This window comes from Mustela nivalis, assembly GCF_964662115.1.
Source record: "Mustela nivalis genome assembly, chromosome: 16".
NCBI lineage: Eukaryota > Metazoa > Chordata > Mammalia > Carnivora > Mustelidae > Mustela > Mustela nivalis.
In genome coordinates this window covers 2,182,804-2,200,273 of record NC_139035.1, presented here as the reverse complement: position 1 = coordinate 2,200,273, position 17,470 = coordinate 2,182,804, and the positions used below count along the sequence as shown (strand labels likewise).

Sequence of the window (17,470 nt, the reverse complement as noted above, 5' to 3'; positions counted from 1 at the left end):
AGATGAGTAGATAACTCCCCCCCATATGCCAACATTCTACCTGGCTCATGCTGCCATTATGACATGGACTAATATGTTCAAAAGTTATTTGCTTATGTCCCTGGTCACTATTTCATGTACTTCCTGAAGGTTGTAATTCTATCTGATACAGCACCAGTCACCATTTATTAGTTATGACTATGTGCCAAGCACTATGATTAGAAATGCAGTTGGAAATCCATGATTTTATACCTTTTAAATCACTCTTATTGGAAAAGATAGAAGCATAAACAAATTATGTACATGATGTACAGTAAATGCCGTAGGGGAACAGAGAAGACACTTTACTAAGTCTGGAGTTTAGAAAAAGCTTCTAGGAGATAGAGTTCTGCTTATAGAGGCAAACTGTGGTATTAACAAGCAGGCTTTCCAAAGCAGTGCAGCCCGACTGTTAATAGCTCCAAAGCCCCCAGGAACCATCCTTGGAATGTTGATGTATCACTGGGATTATTTGTATTTAAGTAGTTCTGTCATAGAGGGCTCTGTGTATCTTTGTATTCCTTCTCCTCTGTGATAATTTATAAGATCAAGAAGTAGTAATTGCTTTTCTCTATAATTTTGAACTCTTCATTGCAGCTACTACAGTATCCAAAATGCAGATGAACCAATAGAAGGGTGACGTTGAAATCATAATGATTTTCACATAACTTTACAGTCTGCAAGACTTTCACAAATATTAATTCATTTTCTACTCACCCCAATCTTTTATATTGTGGGTATTTATCTCAATTTTTCTAAATTAAAAAGACAGTTTAAGTGATTTATTCAAAGTCACATGATATATGTGTGGTTTTCAAACACCTAATTTACCTGGTAACAATTACCAATATTTATGTCATAATCACCTGATATAAATTGATGTATGCTACTTCATTTAACAAGTCAATAACTCTAAGACACAAAAAATGTTTTTTTGGATGGATGAGAAAATTGAAACTTATAATGTTTAGCTAACGGATGAGAAAATTGAAACTTATAATGTTTAGCTTGCCCAAGGTCAAAGAGTAAATAAATTGTGAATCAGATACTCTACATCCAGTTCTGACTCCAGAATTCAAGCTCTTAACCATCACAGCAAGTTCCATATGCTGAATGGGATTGGTTACTTCATTCAAAAAATTTATAATCAATTTGGGAGGGAGTTGGAATAAGAGGGAAATGTTAAATTAATATAAAAGTATTTAAAGACATCTGAAATCTCTTTATCTTTGGAATTATGTAATTTAACTATGTTATTTCTAAATATGAATTTCTCATTTCCTTGTTTGTTATACTTTTTACAACAACCAAACTGAGAAATAATTTATGTAATAATTATGTACAATAAAATGAAGGCATTTTAAGTATACAATTTGATGAATTTTGACAAGTGTGTTCACATGTATAAATAACCCTTACCCCAAATTCTTCCCATCCTGATTATAGTCTGTGTGTCTCCTATGCCTGGTATAAGCAACCACTTGTCTGCCTCCCATCGTAATAGTCTTTTGTTTTTTGTGCGGTTTTTTTGCTCAAAAATTTCTTTTACGTGGAATCAAACCATATGTTTCTTTTATCATAATGTTTTTAGATTTATTCATGTTGCTATTACATCAATAGTTTAGTTTTTTAATGCTGAATAGTATCCATTGTGTGACTACACCACCATTTCTATTGGTTGACATATTTTTTAAAAATATTTTATTATTTGACAGAGAGAGAAAGATCACAGGTAGGCAGAGCAGCAGGTAGAGAGAAAGGGGAAGCAGTCTCCCTGCTGAGCAGAGAGCCTGATGTGGGGCTCAATCCCAAGACCCCAAGATCATGACCTGAGCTGAAGGCAGAGGCTTAACTCACTGAGCCACCCAGACGCCCCTGTATCAATCGACTTATTAATGGATATTTAGGTTGTTCCTAATTGTATATTGCTATACAAGCAGCTGTGAACATTTATAGACGTCAATTTTTGTAGAAATAGGTTTTCAGTTATCTTGGATAAATATATAGTAGAATTGCTGAGTCTTGTGGTAAATGTATGCTTAGCTGTTGGAGAAACTACCAAATTATTTTCCAAAATGGTTGTGTCATTTTGCATTCTCACAGGCAATGTAAAACTCTAGTTGCTCCACATTCTTGTCAGCTTTTGGTATTGTCTGATGTTTTAGTATTAACGGTGTTTTAGTAGGCAAAATAGTACTCTCCCCTTCTCCCCCTGTCAAATGCCCACACCATAATCCCTGGAGCCTGTAAATTATATTACGTTATACACAAAAAGGAGCTTAACAGATATGACTAAAGTTAAGGACTTGACTTAACATAGACAGATTATCCTGCATTATCCAGGTGGGCCCACATGAATCCTTAAAATTCCCTTGGAAAATCTTTACTGGCAGTGGTCTTGGAAAAGGTGATGATCAAAGAACTACCAAAATGACAGTATGAGAAGAACTTGGCTACCACTGTTATTTTTAAAGATGGAGAACAGAGGCCATGAGTAAAGCAATATGGGTGACCTCTAGAACCTGAAAAAGACAAAGATACTGATTATCCTCTAGAGCCTCCAGAAAGTAATAAAGCCCTACTGACAACCATGAAAATATATAGTTATGGCTATCTATGTGCCCAACATGAAAGCACCTAAATATAGAAACAAGCAAATATTGATAGAACTGGAAGGAGAAATAGCAATACAATAATAGTAAGAAATACCAATATCTCACTTTCTTTCCTTTATTTTTTTTTAGAGAGGTAAAGATAGGAGGTGAGAGGCATAGGGAGAGAGAATCTCAAGCAGGCCAGGCCCAGTGCAGAGTCCAACAAAGGGCTCGACCTCACAACCCTGAGATAACAACCCAAGTTGAAATCGAGAGTCAGATGCTGAGCTCTCTGAGCTTCCCAGGTGCCCCAATGCCCCAGTTTCAATAATGGATGGAAAATCCAGACAAAATCAATAGGGAAACAGTAGACCTGAACAACACTATAGACCACATGGGCTCTGCAGATATATCTATCATGTATGTATGTGTGTGTGTGTGTGTGTGTGTATAAAACATTCAATGTGACAACAGCAGAGAACACATTCTTCTCAAGTACACATGGAACATTCTCTAGGATAATCACATTAGGTCACAAAACAAGTCTTAATAAACTTAAGACTGAAATCATATAGAATATTCTCACAGTATAATGAAACTAGAAATCAATAGCAGAAAGAAAACTAGAAAATTCACAAGTATGTGGAGATTAACAAAGTCCTGAACCACTGGTAAGTCAAGTAAGAAATCAAATAGAAATGTTTTTTAAAGATTTTTATTTATTTATTTGGCAGAGAGATCACAAGTAGGCAGAGAGAGAGGGGGAAGCAGGCTCCCCGCTGAGGGCCTCGATCCTGGGACCCCGGGATCATGACCTAAGCTGAAGGCAGAGGCTTAACCCACTGAGCCACCCAGGCGCCCCAAAAGAGAAATTTAAAAATACCTTGAAACAAATGAAAATGGAGACACAATATGCCAAAATGTAGGGGATAGAGCAAAAGCAAAAGCAATACTAAGAATGAAATTTATAGTCATAAATACCTGTATTAAGAAAAAAGAAAGATCTCAAACAACTTAACTTTATACCTCAATTAACTAGAAATAGGAGAACAGAAGGGAAAAAGTAAAAATGATTGGAGCAGAAACAAAGACTAGAACAACAAAATCAACAAGGCTGAGTTAATTTCTGAAAATCTATCCTAAGATTGAGTCAATGATCAAAAACCTCCCAACAAACAAAAGCCTAAGACCAAATGGCTTCATGGTGAATTCTACCAAATATTTAAAGAAGAATTAATATCAGTCTTCCTCAAATTATTACAAAAAAAAATTTGAAGAGGAAGGAACACTCCCAGACTCCTTTTATGAGGCCAGTATTATCCTGATGCTAAAGAGGACATTACAAGAAAACTATTGACCAGTAACCTGTTGCATACAGACACAAAAATTCCCAGAAAAATACTAGTAAACTGAATTCAAACATTTGAAATCAATCATATAGCCACAATAAAGTGAAATTTATCCCTGGGATCCAGGGGTGGTTCAACATACCCAAATCAGTAAACAATAAATTGTATTGAAAGAATGAAAGATAAAAATCATATGATCATCTCAATATATGCAGAAAAATCATTTTACAAAATTCAACATCACTTCATGATAAAAAGTTTCAACAAACCAAGAATGGAAGGAAATTATTTTTAACATAATTAACATCAAAAATGAAAAACCCACTGCCAATATCATACTTAACAGTGAAAAACTTAAAGCTTTTACTCTAAGATCGGGGCCAAGTCAAGGATATCCATTCTTGTCACTTTTATTCAACATAGTAGTGGACCTACCAACCAGATCAGTTAAGCAAGAAAAAGAAAGGGCATCCAAGTCAGAAGGAAAGAGAGAGCATCATCTCTGTTTGCACATGACATGACCCTATGTATAGAAAATGGTAAACACTCCACAAAATCTGTTAGAACTAGTAAACAAGTTCAATAAAGTTGTAGGATACAAAATCGACATAAAAATTAATTGTATTTCAATACACTAACAAATATCTGAAAAAGAAATGAAGTAAACAATCCTATTTGCAATTAAGCAAAAAGAATAAAATGCTTAGAAATAAACTTAACTAGGAGTGCCTGAGTGGCTCAGCGTCTGACTCCTGGTTTCAGCTCAGATCCTGATCTCTTGGGTCATGAGATTAAGCCCCACGTGGGGTCTGTGCTCAGACAGTGTGCTTGAGTCTCTTTCCATCTGCCCCTCCCCCTATGCATGCATGCTCAGTCTCTCTTTCTCTAGAATAAGTAAGTAAATCTTTTTTAAAAAAGGAAATAAGCTTGGGAGGTAAAAGACTTCTACTCTGAACACTACATAACGATGAAATATGAGAATAAAGAAGACATAAGTAAATGGAGAGACATCCTGGGTTCATGGATTGGAAGAATATTTTCTTCTTTTTTTTTTTTTTTTAAAGATTATTTATTTATTTATTTATTTGGCACAGAGAGAGAGATCACAAGTAGGCAGAGAGGCAGGTAGAGAAAGAGGGGGAAGCAGGCTCCCTGCTGAGCAGAGAGCCCGACACGGGGCTCAATCCCAGGACCCTGAGACCATGATCTGAGCCGAAGGCAGAGGCTTTATTTAACCCACTGAGCCACCCAGGCACCCTCCAGTGATATTTTTATAGAAACAGAAAAAAATTTCCTAAAATTTATATGGAACAACAGTGAACCTAAAATAACCAGAACAATCTTAAGAACATAATGGGAAGTATCATACTTCCTGATATATAGTCTAATGGAACAGAATAGAAAGCCTAGAAATAAACTGACACAGATGTCTTTATTAGAGTGAGGAAGTCACTTTCTACTTTTAGTAGCTGGTAGTTCTTTTAAAAATGAATTTTGTCAAATTCATTTTCTGCCTCTATTAACATGACCATATTGGTTTTCATCTTTATATTGTTAATATGTAAAATTATATGTTATTAGATTTTCATATGTTAAACCAATATTGCATCCCTGGTATAAAGCCTATTTAGTCATGATGTACTATACTTTTTTATGTACTGCAGGTTTAATTTGCCAATATTTTATTAAGTATTGTTGCGTATATGCTCACCAAGGATATTTGTAGCTTTTGTCTTATAATATCTTTGATTTTGATACCAGATAATGTTGACATAATTAGATGAATTGGTAAAAATTCGTTCATTCTCTATTTTCTGCATGACTATGTAATTTGACATCATTTCCTAGGTAGAATTCATTAGTGATGCTGTGTCTGGAGTGTTCTTTGCATGAAAAACTGCAATTAGACATTTGATTTCCTTTCTTCTTCTTCTTCTTCTTTTTTTTAAGATTTTACTTATTTATCAGAGAGGGAGAGAGAGAACAGCCGGGGGAGAAGCAGACAGAGAAACAGGCCCCCCACTGTGCAAGGGCCCACTGTGGAACTTGATCCAGGACCCTAGGATCATGACCTGACCAAAGACAGTTGCTCAACTGACTGAGCCATTCAGGTGTCCAGGCATCTGACTTAAGAGAAATGTAACTCAGACTGAGAAAGACAAATTCATATGATTTCATTCATATGTGAAATCTTCAAATACAACTTTTTTTTTTAGATTTCACATATGAGCGAAATTACATAGATATTTGTCTTTCTCAGTCTGACTTATTTTACTCATCATAATACGCTCTAGGTTCATCCATATTGTCATAAGTGGCAAGATCTCATTCTTTTTAATGGCTGCATAATATTCTTTTATAATACATATGTATATATATACAATGTGTTTTAAAAGATTTTGTCAGAGAGAGTGAGAGCACAGGCAGACTGGCAGGCAGAGGCAGAGGGAGAAGTAGGCTCTCTACCAAGTAAGGAGCCCAATGTGGGACTTGATCCCAGGACACTGGGATCATGACCTGAGCCAAAGGCAGCCGCTTAACTGACTGAGCCACCCAGACACCCCTAGATATTATGTTTTATATTTCTTCTTATCTCAGTTTTAGTAATAAGCATCTTTCAAGATATTTGTCCATTTGAAGCTGTTAAATTTATCAGTATAAAGTTACTCACAGTGTTTCCTTATTACCATTTTTATATATACCTGTAAAATCTCAATGATGTCCTTGCATTTCATAAATCAGTAATTTCTCTACATCTCTATCTGTTTCTATCTCTTTGATCAGTTTGATTAATCCAGCAAAAATAATAAAAAATGAATGAAATATTTGGACAGAGACTTCAAAAATGTATATATGTGAATAGTAATTAAGAATGTGGAAAGATGCTCATATCATTAATCACCATAGATATGCAATTTAAATCAAATGAGATAGCCCTGAACACCTGTTAGGATAACTAAAGTAAACAAACAAACAGAAACACTTGACAATTCTAAGTGCCGGTGAGAATGCGGATCCTTCTGAACTCCTACATTGTTTATGGGAATGCATAATGCCACAGCCACTTTGGAAAACAGTTTAGCAGTTTCATAGAATTAATCATGTATTTACTGTAAACTAAGCAATCCTACTCCTAGGTGTTTATACAGGAGAAAAGAAAACTTTGGTTCATACAAAAACCAATATGTAAGTATTCATATTGCTTTTTGTAGTGTGGTACATTCATGCATAGAATAACACCTAACCATAAAACAAGACTAAGTTACTGAAAAAAAAAAAAGTTGCTGAAACACAACATGGATGACTTTCAAATGTATTATCTAAGTGAAGGAAATCAGGCATAAAAAGCTACATCATGTATGATTATATTAAGATGACATTCTGAAAAAAAAAAAGATGACATTCTAGAAAAGGAAAAGTTATAGGAATAGAAAACAGATCAGAATTTACCAGAGTATGGGGTTAGAACTGGCTGATTCCTAAGGAACACAAAGGAATTTGAAGGGATGATGGAATTTCTTAGTGTTTTGATTGTGTAGTGGTTACATGACTTACACTCTTATCAAAACTCATAAAATTGCACACCAAAAAGAATGTATTTTATTGTAAGTTACACTGAAAAATGTTTACAAGTTATCATACTCTATGTAATCTGCAATTTGCTCTTTTCATTCAGTATAATATTTCTAATACTCATCCATGTGGTTTGTGAAGTTCTAGTTCATAAACTTTCTCGGCTGCCTAATATGATATAGTACAAGTAATTGAGATGTATTTTATCCATTCTCCTGTGAAAATACTTCAGAGTACTTTTTCAGTTTTTCTTTTTCTATTAGACACAATAGTACTTTGATAAGTCTGGAAAAAACCTATTGTGCCACATGGGCTTGAATTTTCTGAGTTTTATAACTTAGAGTAGAATTGCTGAGAGTGAGGGTCGTGTGCCTGTCAAACTTTGCAAAATAATATAGGACCTTTTACTCTCAAGTGGTAGTCCCAATGCACTCACACCAGAAATGTTTACCAAGCAATTTCCAGGGCTTCACATTCGCACCAGCACTTGCGTATTCAGACTTCTTAATTTTCGCATCCTAGCCAGTGTAAAATAGTATCTCTTTATGGTCTTCATTGGCGTCTTCCTAGTTACTGTTGAGGTTGAGCACTTTTCATGTTTTGTTTACTTTCTTCCTTGCCATTCCTATTTCTTCCTCCTTTTCTTCTTTGTCCAAGTCCCCCCTGGGTTTTCTGTCTTTCCCTGTTTGATTCATAGGGGACCTTTTTTTTTTTTAAGATTTTATCCATTTATTCAAGAGAGTCAGAGAGAGAGAGACAGAAAGAGAGACAGAGGGAGAAGCAGGCTTGATGCAGGACTCAATCCCAGGATCCTGGGATCATGACCTGAGCCAAAGATAGATGCTTCACCAGCTGAGCCACTCAGGCACCCAATTCATAGGGGACCTTAAAATATCTTTAATTAAATCCTGTGGTTTCAATGTTGTTCCTAATGTGAATCTACCACCTCTGTGTTCATTGAGATTTCCGTCTGGATCTCTTGGAGAAGAGGCCCCAGGGGCTAGCCAGTTCATTGCAGATGTCATTGAAAATTCACAGACAATTCAGGAAGAAGACTTTGGAATTTTTCCAGGAAAGCTTTCTTGGGCTTTGTATTGATACCATGCCTTGACTATGATGGGGAACATCTTGGATGCCTGCACATTTGCTTTATTAGCAGCTTTAAAAAATGTATAGTGGTGGGGCGCCTGGGTGGCTCAGTGGGTTAAGCCGCTGCCTTCGGCTCAGGTCATGGTCTCAGGGTCCTGGGATCGAGTCCCGCATCGGGCTCTCTGCTCAGCGGGGAGTCTGCTTCCTCCTCTCTCTCTCTCTGCCTGCCTCTCTGCCTACTTGTGATCTCTGTCAAGTAAATAAATAAAATCTTAAAAAAAAATGTATAGTGGAAATCTTGTCATTTGCATATGTGGATGGAACTAGATGGTTTTATGCTAAGCAAAATAAGTCAGAGAAAGACTCTCCAGCAGACTCCCCGCTGAGCAGAGACCAGACACAGGGCTTTGATGTCATGACTCTGAGATGATGACCTGACCCAAAATCAAGAGTCAGAAGCTTAACCAACTGAGCCACCCAAGTGTCCCAGTAATTAGTTAGTGCCAACCACGGGCCAGATGCTATTCTAAGGGTATAGTGGTTAACACAGCAAAAGAATCTTTGATCTCAAGAAGCGTATTTTGCAAGAATGCTTGTTGTATTAGCTATGTATTTTAATGGATATTGTGATCTGACAATTTTAGATACTGTGAAGGTCTTAAGGTAATCTAGCTATGAATGATTTGTAAAATGTAATATCATATTTAGAATGAATATTTGGAAAAAACAGAAAATAGGAAGTCCTGTTAGGAAAGAACTGCAGTATTCCAGGTATGAAGTGGTGAGATGAATGAAGTGAGGGTGGAGAAGAAAAGCTGGGGTGCGGGAGTATCTTGAAGGAAGAAATGATAAAATTTTCTAACAGCCTAATAAGAGGGCAAATCGCTCCAAATCTTCTTCTCCAGAAGACTGAGAGAATGACTACAACACTGACAGAAACAGTGTAGTTGGTGTGAATGGGTAGGCAGATAAAAATAATAGCTCTTGGCAGGTATGGACTGTGTCTATATTCAACATTCCGCGCTGCGCTGCACTTGAGCAGAACAATGAAACAGCTGTGCAGAGGCGGCCCAAGGTGACAGGAAATGCAGCCCTGAAAGAGAGTAAGCGACGAGATTACAGGAGAGGAAAGGGGCGAGAGGTGTTTTCTTTGAAACCCTAGAGCCTGGTTTGGTGCTGGCATAAGGCGGACCCTGGGTCAGTGTTTACCGCATAAGTGAACTAAGTCCTCTGCAGGGATGTGAGAGCTGGGCCCGCGGGCACAGAGCTGGAAGCCCGGGGTATTTACTCGGTAAGATCCCAAAGCAGTTCTTCCCTATGGCCAGCCTCGGAGGAAGCAAGTCCGAAGGTGAAGGTGCCTTGAGTTCGGGATTACTAGGGTAGGAGCTGGCATTGCAGGCGCTCGTAGGAGAGCGTGCCCGTGTGCGCGTGGACCGAGCGGGCTGGGGCGAGGCGGGGCGGGAGCGCGTTCTGGATTCCGAACACCGAAGTGGGGGTCACAGGGTGGCCTGAGTTACAGGGGATACGGCTGTGTCCACCTCGTAGGAGGGTCCGACCGCCTCTGCAAATTGAGAGCCGCTCCGCGCGGTCAGCGCAGCTCCTTCCCCACGGCGCTCCGAGCGGGCTCCCTGGTCCCTGGTGCCCGGCGACCTGCCAGGGCCGCGCAGCCCTGCCGCGGGCCGCATGACCGCAGGGGGCACGGCTCTGGTGCATGGACAGCCAATTCTGGGACAATGAAAACAAATCTAAAACATAGACATTTTAAAAAATAAATAAAAGGTTAACGGAAAAACAGGTTTCGAAGCTAAGACCGGACAGTCCCCCGGGGCTGACCGGGAGGACTCTTCCAATCTCCATCCTCAAGGGGGCGGTGATCGAAGGCCACTTCCCCACCGCACCCGCCCAAACCCGGCTCCGCTCTAGGGCGCGTCAGATTCATCCCAGGGCCCAGCGCCGCACACTGAGCCTGCGCAGACGGCGCGGCGCAGCGGGCGCATGCGCCTTGAGGCGGCGCTGGCGGAGCGGGCTCTGGGCGGAGCGGGCTCTGGGCGGGTCCGGGTCGCCGCAGTGTTCCGGGGCCTGGGCGCGGTGGGAGGAGCCGGCGGCCTCACCGTGGTAACCGCAGCGCCGCCGCCCCGCCTCGCAGGCCTCCGGACTGTCATCGCCTCTGGGTGTGAGGATCCTGGGGCCGCCGTCCGCGGGCCTCGCTCCGCCGGCCTTCTCAGATTCCGCTCCCCCCCCGCGCCGCCGTCGCCGCCGCCATGCAAGGGGAGGACGCCAGATACCTCAAGAGGTGACCGCGCCCCGGGGCTCGCTCCCACCGCCCGGCCGGGTCCGGCGGCCGTGGGCCGGCTCTGCGGTGTCACCGGGCAAGGCTAGCCGCTTAGAGGCGGGGCGGCCGGCGGGGGGCAGCCCCGCAGAGGGCGGGGCGGGGTGCACCGGGCGGAGCGCGAAGGGCCCTCGGGGTGCGGGGATGCCCGCCCCTTACCTGGCTGGGCGGGACGCGGCGGCCGGGCCGAGTAGACCGCGTGCTCCTGCGCCGCAGGCCCCCGGGGGCTCCGTTCCCCGGCGTCGGGGCAACCCCTGCGAGCCCGGGACCGAGTCTCTGGCGTCTCTGCCGTCTGGCTCCGGCTTGGGCTGCCTGCCCCGCGCCTCCGGCCCGACGACGGAGAGACGTGGTGGGAGGCCGGCCGGGGGCTTCCTTCCCGCGCGTTCCTGCGCCGCAGCCGCTCCGCGCGTTCGACCGCCGGGTGCGCGGGGCGGTCCCGACGCCGGGGCTTGTCGGGGGCTTGTCGGGGGCTTGTCCGGGCGCGGCCCGGGTGCTGTCAGCGTCTCTGAGGGAAACTGTGTCCGTGGGCTCATTCACTTGACTCCGGTCAGAGACGAGGTCAGCCCCGAGGAGGAGGACACCTGGCCCTGGGCCGGCGTCAGCCGCGGTCCCGTGGAAGACGGTCCGAACTAGACTCTCCATTTTGGGTCAAGTCACTGTTCCTGTCAGGCTGACCTGCCCGGCGGAGTCACGGGCATTTTTGTGGACACAGTGTCCTTCTTTAAATATGGGGCACATAGCACCTTACGAGAGCGATGCCGACCCTGTATGAAATCCCTCTAAAAAGGAAACATGCGTGTAATGTAGTGGCAGTGTCTCAGGTCATCCTGTGCGTTGATTGCACAAGTTCACCGGGCTGGGCACGGCCTTCATCACCACAGAGGGATCCCTGACCTCGAATCGCTTCCGAACAGGGAGCCGGGCAATCTGCGCTGCCCGCCTTTCTCACTGCTCACGAATAACCGGGCTTCGTCAGGAAAATCCTGGCCGCGCTATGTGGTCATCACTAGTGACAGTCTTTGCTGCCTCCCTTACATTGATAAAGTATCTCGATCGAACATCTTATGACAGAAGAAAATAAATTAGTTCTCCTTCAACGTTGTGTTCCAGATTATCCCACACAAAGAGCCGCTGATACAGTGTCAGCTTCTTTTCGTGTAAGACAGGTGTGCCAAAAGGTAGATTTTTGTTGGGATTCTTGGACCCGTCCGGACCCTTAGGCATAAGTCTCAACCTGTTCCTTATGTTTACAGTCATGTAGAGTTAGAGAAATCAACCAGTCACGGTGGTGTTTGAAGTAAAATAAGGTCAGAATTTGGAAAGGTTGAAACAGGCTCTCTTCAGTTTTATGTAATTCTGACAGTAGGAATGATAAGTGTGCGCTGCTGTTGCTGACCTCCAACCTTACAGGCCTGATGGCTTCCGATGTCTAGCAAAACCATTTTCATTATTGGTTCTTAGACAATGATTACATCTGTTCCTTTTGTAATATTTTTACTTTTAGATTTCATGTTTAACAGGAAAGCAACCTATTTTCAATCAAATAGATTCAGTCTAATTGGAATTAGTTGGTTTCAGGAGTTTTATTGTGGTTTTACTGAGGACTGTCGAAGATCTTTATATTTAAGTGTGTAGTAGGCTGTAGAATGGAATCCGGTTTCATTTCTTCTGCTACCAGCTTTGATTCAGTAGCACTTAATGAACACTTACAAAATACCTAGTATATGCCTACTGTTATTCTGGTTACTGGGGGAAATGATTAAATAGGCATAGTGCATGTCCTCAATCAGATGATACACAAATATAGACAATTATTTGTGATTTGGGGATTTTTTAGCCTCCTTTTAAAAAACTCTCCAATGGCTTTCCATTGCTTTTAGAGTTAGAACACCTGCCTTTTCAGCTTTCTGTCTCTCTGCTTCCCTCCCACCCCCAATAATTTCATACCTGAGCCTTACGGAAAGAACTTCTTTTAGATCTCTGTGTTGCAGTGTTAGGTTTCAAATGCCCTTCTCATTGTCTGGAACTTGCCCTATTATTCACCTAGCTAACTCCTCATTTTTCCTATTTTTGCTTAAATGTCATTTTTTCCAAAAAGTCTTTCCTGAGCTTCCGTTTTCTCATTCCACAATCCACAACCCAGGTCACTATACCTGCTGGTACTCATGATACCAAATACCTTGTCTTTACCCACCCTTACTCATATCTTGTTATTGTTTGTCTTTTCTCCTCGTCTATAAGCTCCAAAAGGCTCAGGAGCTATGTATCTTACTTGTCATTCTGTCTTCAGCACACAGCACAGTGCCTGGAACAAACATAAGTACTCACTAAGTAGTGATTAAATGATGTGAAAATAAAGCTACAAAGAAAAATGGGCCAAATCTTATAGGAATTAGGAGCCATAGTAAACAGTTGAGAATTGTAAAAGCAGTGGGGAACCAGTGTAGAATTCTAAGAGTAAATGGCATTCATTCATTCGTTCATTCAGTAGTTTTTGAAAATCTACCATGTGGCAGTCACTCAGCTGAGCGATTAAAAGTATTGGGTGAATGATACGTACTTTCTCTGCTTTATGGTGCTTATCATGTAGCAAGGAGTTCAGACTTCAAATCATATATAATCAGAAGTAATTATTGTATTTATGTTAAGTGCTATAAATATATGATAAGCAAAATCAGTATGGCCTTTGTGTAAAGCTTTTTTACTATATAGTATAATGTTCTCAACATTCATCTACGTTTTAGCATTCATTAGTACTTCATTCCCCTTAAAGGCTGAATGATAATTGATGGTGTGGATATAGCACATTTTGACTAACCATTCATCTATTGATGAACATTTAGAATGTTTCTTTTGGCTATTATGAGTAAAGCTGCTTTGAGCTTTCCTGTACTAGTTTTTGTTTCAATACCTTTTTTCACTCTCTGGTTATCCCTAGTTGTTGCAGGGTCATGTACTAATTCTATATTTAACTTAGTGAGGAACTACCAAACTTTTTCACAGTGACTGCACCATTTTACATTCCCACCAGCAGTGTATGAGAGCTCCAATTTTTCGAATCACCAATAGTTGTTATTTATTTTTTTAAATTATCGCCATTCAGTGGATGTTAAGTAGTATCTTATTATGATTTGCATTTCCCTAGTTACTAGTGACATGGAGTATCTTTTCATGTGCTTCTGGGCCTTTGTCTATCTTCTTTGGAGGAAAGAGTTCTTTATATGTTCTAGACACTAGACTCTTACCAGAAAAGTGGTTTGCAAATATTTTGTCTCATTCCATGGTTATTGTTTTCATTCTCTTTGTAGTATCCTTTTGCAAAAGTTTTAAATTTTGATGAAGTCCAATTTAATTTTTTCTTTAGTTTCTTTTGATGCCATTATTTAAGAAATAATTGGCCAAATAGTTAATTTCTGCTTTTGTTTCCCTTGCCTCAGGAGACCTATCTAGAAAAATGTTGCTAAAGCTGATGTCAGAGAAATTATTGGATATCCACACCTAAAGGAATTAAATTAGACCCTTACTTTATACCACATAATTAGCTCTAGGATTTTTATGGTTTCCTCTCTCACATTTAGGTCCTTAATCCATTTTGAGTTTACTTTTGTGTATACTGTAAGAGAATGTTCCAGTTTCATTCTTTTGCATGTAGCAAAATAAAAAGCTTCTGCACAGCAAAGGAAAAAACAAAACTAAAAAACACCCTACAGAATCAGAGAACATATTTGCAAACAACGTGTCTGAAAAAGGGTTAGTATCCAAAATATATAAAGAGTTATACAACTCAACACCAAAAAACAAATAATTGAATTAAAAAATAGACAGAAGGCATGAACAGACGACATTCTCCAAAGAAGGTATACAGATGACCAAAAGACATATGAAAAGATGCTCAACATCACTCATCATCAGGGAAATGCAAATCAAAACTAACAATGAGGTATCGCTTAACATCTGTCAGAATGGCTAAAATAAAAGTCACAGGCCACCAGTGTTGGCCAGAATGTGAAGAAAAAGGAACCTCATGCACTGTTTTTGGGAATGCAAACTGGTGCAGTCACTATGGAAGACAGTGTGGAGGTTCCTCAAAAAGTTAAAAATAGAACTACTCTGTGACCTAGTAATTACACTACTACGTATTGATCAAACAATATAGACACTAATTTAGAGGAATAGATGACCTGTGTTTATTGCAGCATTATTTATAAGTAAGCAAATTATTGAAGCAGCTCCGGTGTCCATCAAAAGATGAATGGATATGGGGCGCCTGGGTGGCTCAGTCGGTTAAGAGGCGGCCTTTGGCTCAGGTCATGATCCCAGGGTCCTGGGATTGAGCCCTGCATCAGGCTTCCTTCTCAGTGGGGAGCCTGCTTCTCCCTCCCTCTGCCTGCCGCTCTGCCTACCTGTGCGCGCTCTCTCTCTCTGTCAAATAAATAAATAAATCTTAAAAAAAAAAAAAGATGAATGGACAAAGGGGAAGTGGTGTGTTTGTGTACACACAAAAAACACACTGAAATATTCACCCATCAAAAAGAATTAAATCTTGCCTTTTGCAATAATGTGGTTGGATCTGGAGAGACTTATGTTAAGTGAAATAAGTCAGTCAGAGAAAGGCAAATAATATGATTTCTCATATGTGGAATTTAAGAAACAACAAATGAATGGAAAAAAGAGAGAGAGAGAGACAAACTGAGAAACAAAACACTTTTTTTTTTAAGATTTTATTTATTTATTTGACAGACAGGAGATCGCAAGTAGGCAGAGAGGCAGGCAAAGAGAGAGGGAGAAGCAGGCTCCCCGCTGAGCAGAGAGCCCCATGTGGGGCTCGATCCCAGGACCCTGGGATCATGACCTGAGCCGAAGGCAAAGGCTTTAACCCACTGAACCACCCAGGTGCCCCTGAGAAACACTTTAATGTAGAGAACAAACTGTTGGTTACCAGAGGGGAAGTGGTTGAGGGGATGGGTGGAATAGCTGATGGGATTAAAGAATACACTTATGGTGAGCACTGGCTGATGTACAGAATTGTTGAGTCATTATATTATTGTACCCTGAAACTAACATAAAACTGTATATTAACTGTACAGAAATTAAAATGTAAAAATAAAAGAAAGAAAAAAGAGAAACCATTGTCACATCCAAGGCCACGAATATTTGCTTCTATGTTTTCTAAGAGTTTTATCATTTTAACTCTAAAATTTATGTTTTTGATCCATTTTGAGGTAGTTATGCAGTATGAAGTAAAGGCCCAATTTCAGTCTTTTGCATATGGATATCTGGTTGTCCTGGCACCATCTGTTGAAGGTATCATTCTTTCCCCAGTGAAAGGTCTTGCTACCTTTGTTGAAAATCAATAGATGGTAGATGTAAGGGCTTATTTCTTGACTCACTTCTATTCCATTGATCTATATATCTGGTTTTATGCTAGTATGTCACTGTTTTGATTACTGTAACTTTATAGTATATTTTGAAATTGTAAAGCATGTCCTCCAACTTTGTTCATTTTCAAGATCGTTTTGGCTACAGAGGTCCCTTGTATTACCATATGAATTTTGGGGTTCCTTTTCTTTTTCTGTAAAAGAGGCCTTTGGGATTGAATCTGTAGATCACTCTGGGGAATATTGCCATCTTAACACTATCAAGTCATCCAATCTATGAACAAAGGGTGTCTGCCCACTTATTTAATTCTTACCAATTTCTTCAGCAACATTTCATAGTTTTCACTGTGGAAATGCTGCACCTCTGTGCTTGAATTTATTAGTATTTTTATTCTTTTTTTAAAAAAAAGATTGATTTATTTATTTGGAGAGAGAGAGCGCACGCACACACAAGCAGGAGGGTCAGAGGGAGAGGGAGAGAAAATGTTACCGAACATGGGTCTCCATCTCCAGACCATGAGATCACAACCAGAGCCAACCAAGAGTCGGACGCTTAACTGACTGTGCTTCCCAGGCGCCTCTTTAGTATTTTATTCTTTTTGATTGTAAGTGGGATTATTTTCTGAACTTTCTTTTTGGAATTTTCATTACTAGTGTATAGAAATACAATAGATTTTCTGTGTGTTGATAGTGTATTCTGTAACTGCTGAATTTATTAGCTTTAACAGTTCTCAACATACGAGTTCATATCATCTGCAGATAGAGATAGCATTCTTCTTTTCCAATACGGATGCTTTAATTTTTTTCCATACTTCAGTGCTCTGGCTTGAACTTCTAGTACTATGTTGAATAGAGGTCATTAAAAGTGGGCATACTTGTCTTAACTCCTTAAGGGAAAGCTTTTATTCTTTTACCCATTTAATATAAATATTAGCTGTAGGTTTTTCATAAATGCCCTTTGTCATAATGAAGTTGAATTTATCATTTGAATTTTCTTGTATTCCTAATTTATTAAATGCTTTTATTTGAAAAGGTGTTAGGTTTTGTCAAATCTTTTTCTGCATCAATTGGGATAATCATGTACTTTTTAATTTTATTAATGTGGTGTATTACACTGATTGGTTTTCATATGTATAACTT

The 17,470-nt window shown here is 40.3% G+C and overlaps 1 protein-coding gene across 8 annotated transcripts in view; it reads left to right on the top strand.

Annotated features, from left to right (window-relative positions):
* KIFAP3 (kinesin associated protein 3) overlaps positions 1-17,470 on the top strand; it is a 176,477-nt gene that overhangs the window by 1,831 nt on the left and 157,176 nt on the right. For 3 of the 8 annotated variants that reach the window (XM_082702694.1, XM_082702699.1, XM_082702698.1), the window contains exon 1: positions 10,774-10,916. The exons of 3 other annotated variants lie outside the window; for them this stretch is intronic. In XM_082702694.1, coding sequence (XP_082558820.1) covers positions 10,885-10,916 — 32 coding nt within the window. In that variant the 5' untranslated portion in view covers positions 10,774-10,884. Of the gene's footprint in view, positions 1-10,773; positions 10,917-11,116; positions 11,600-17,470 lie in introns of those variants that run through there. 2 more of the 8 variants (XM_082702695.1, XM_082702697.1) reach the window with 2 other exon arrangements.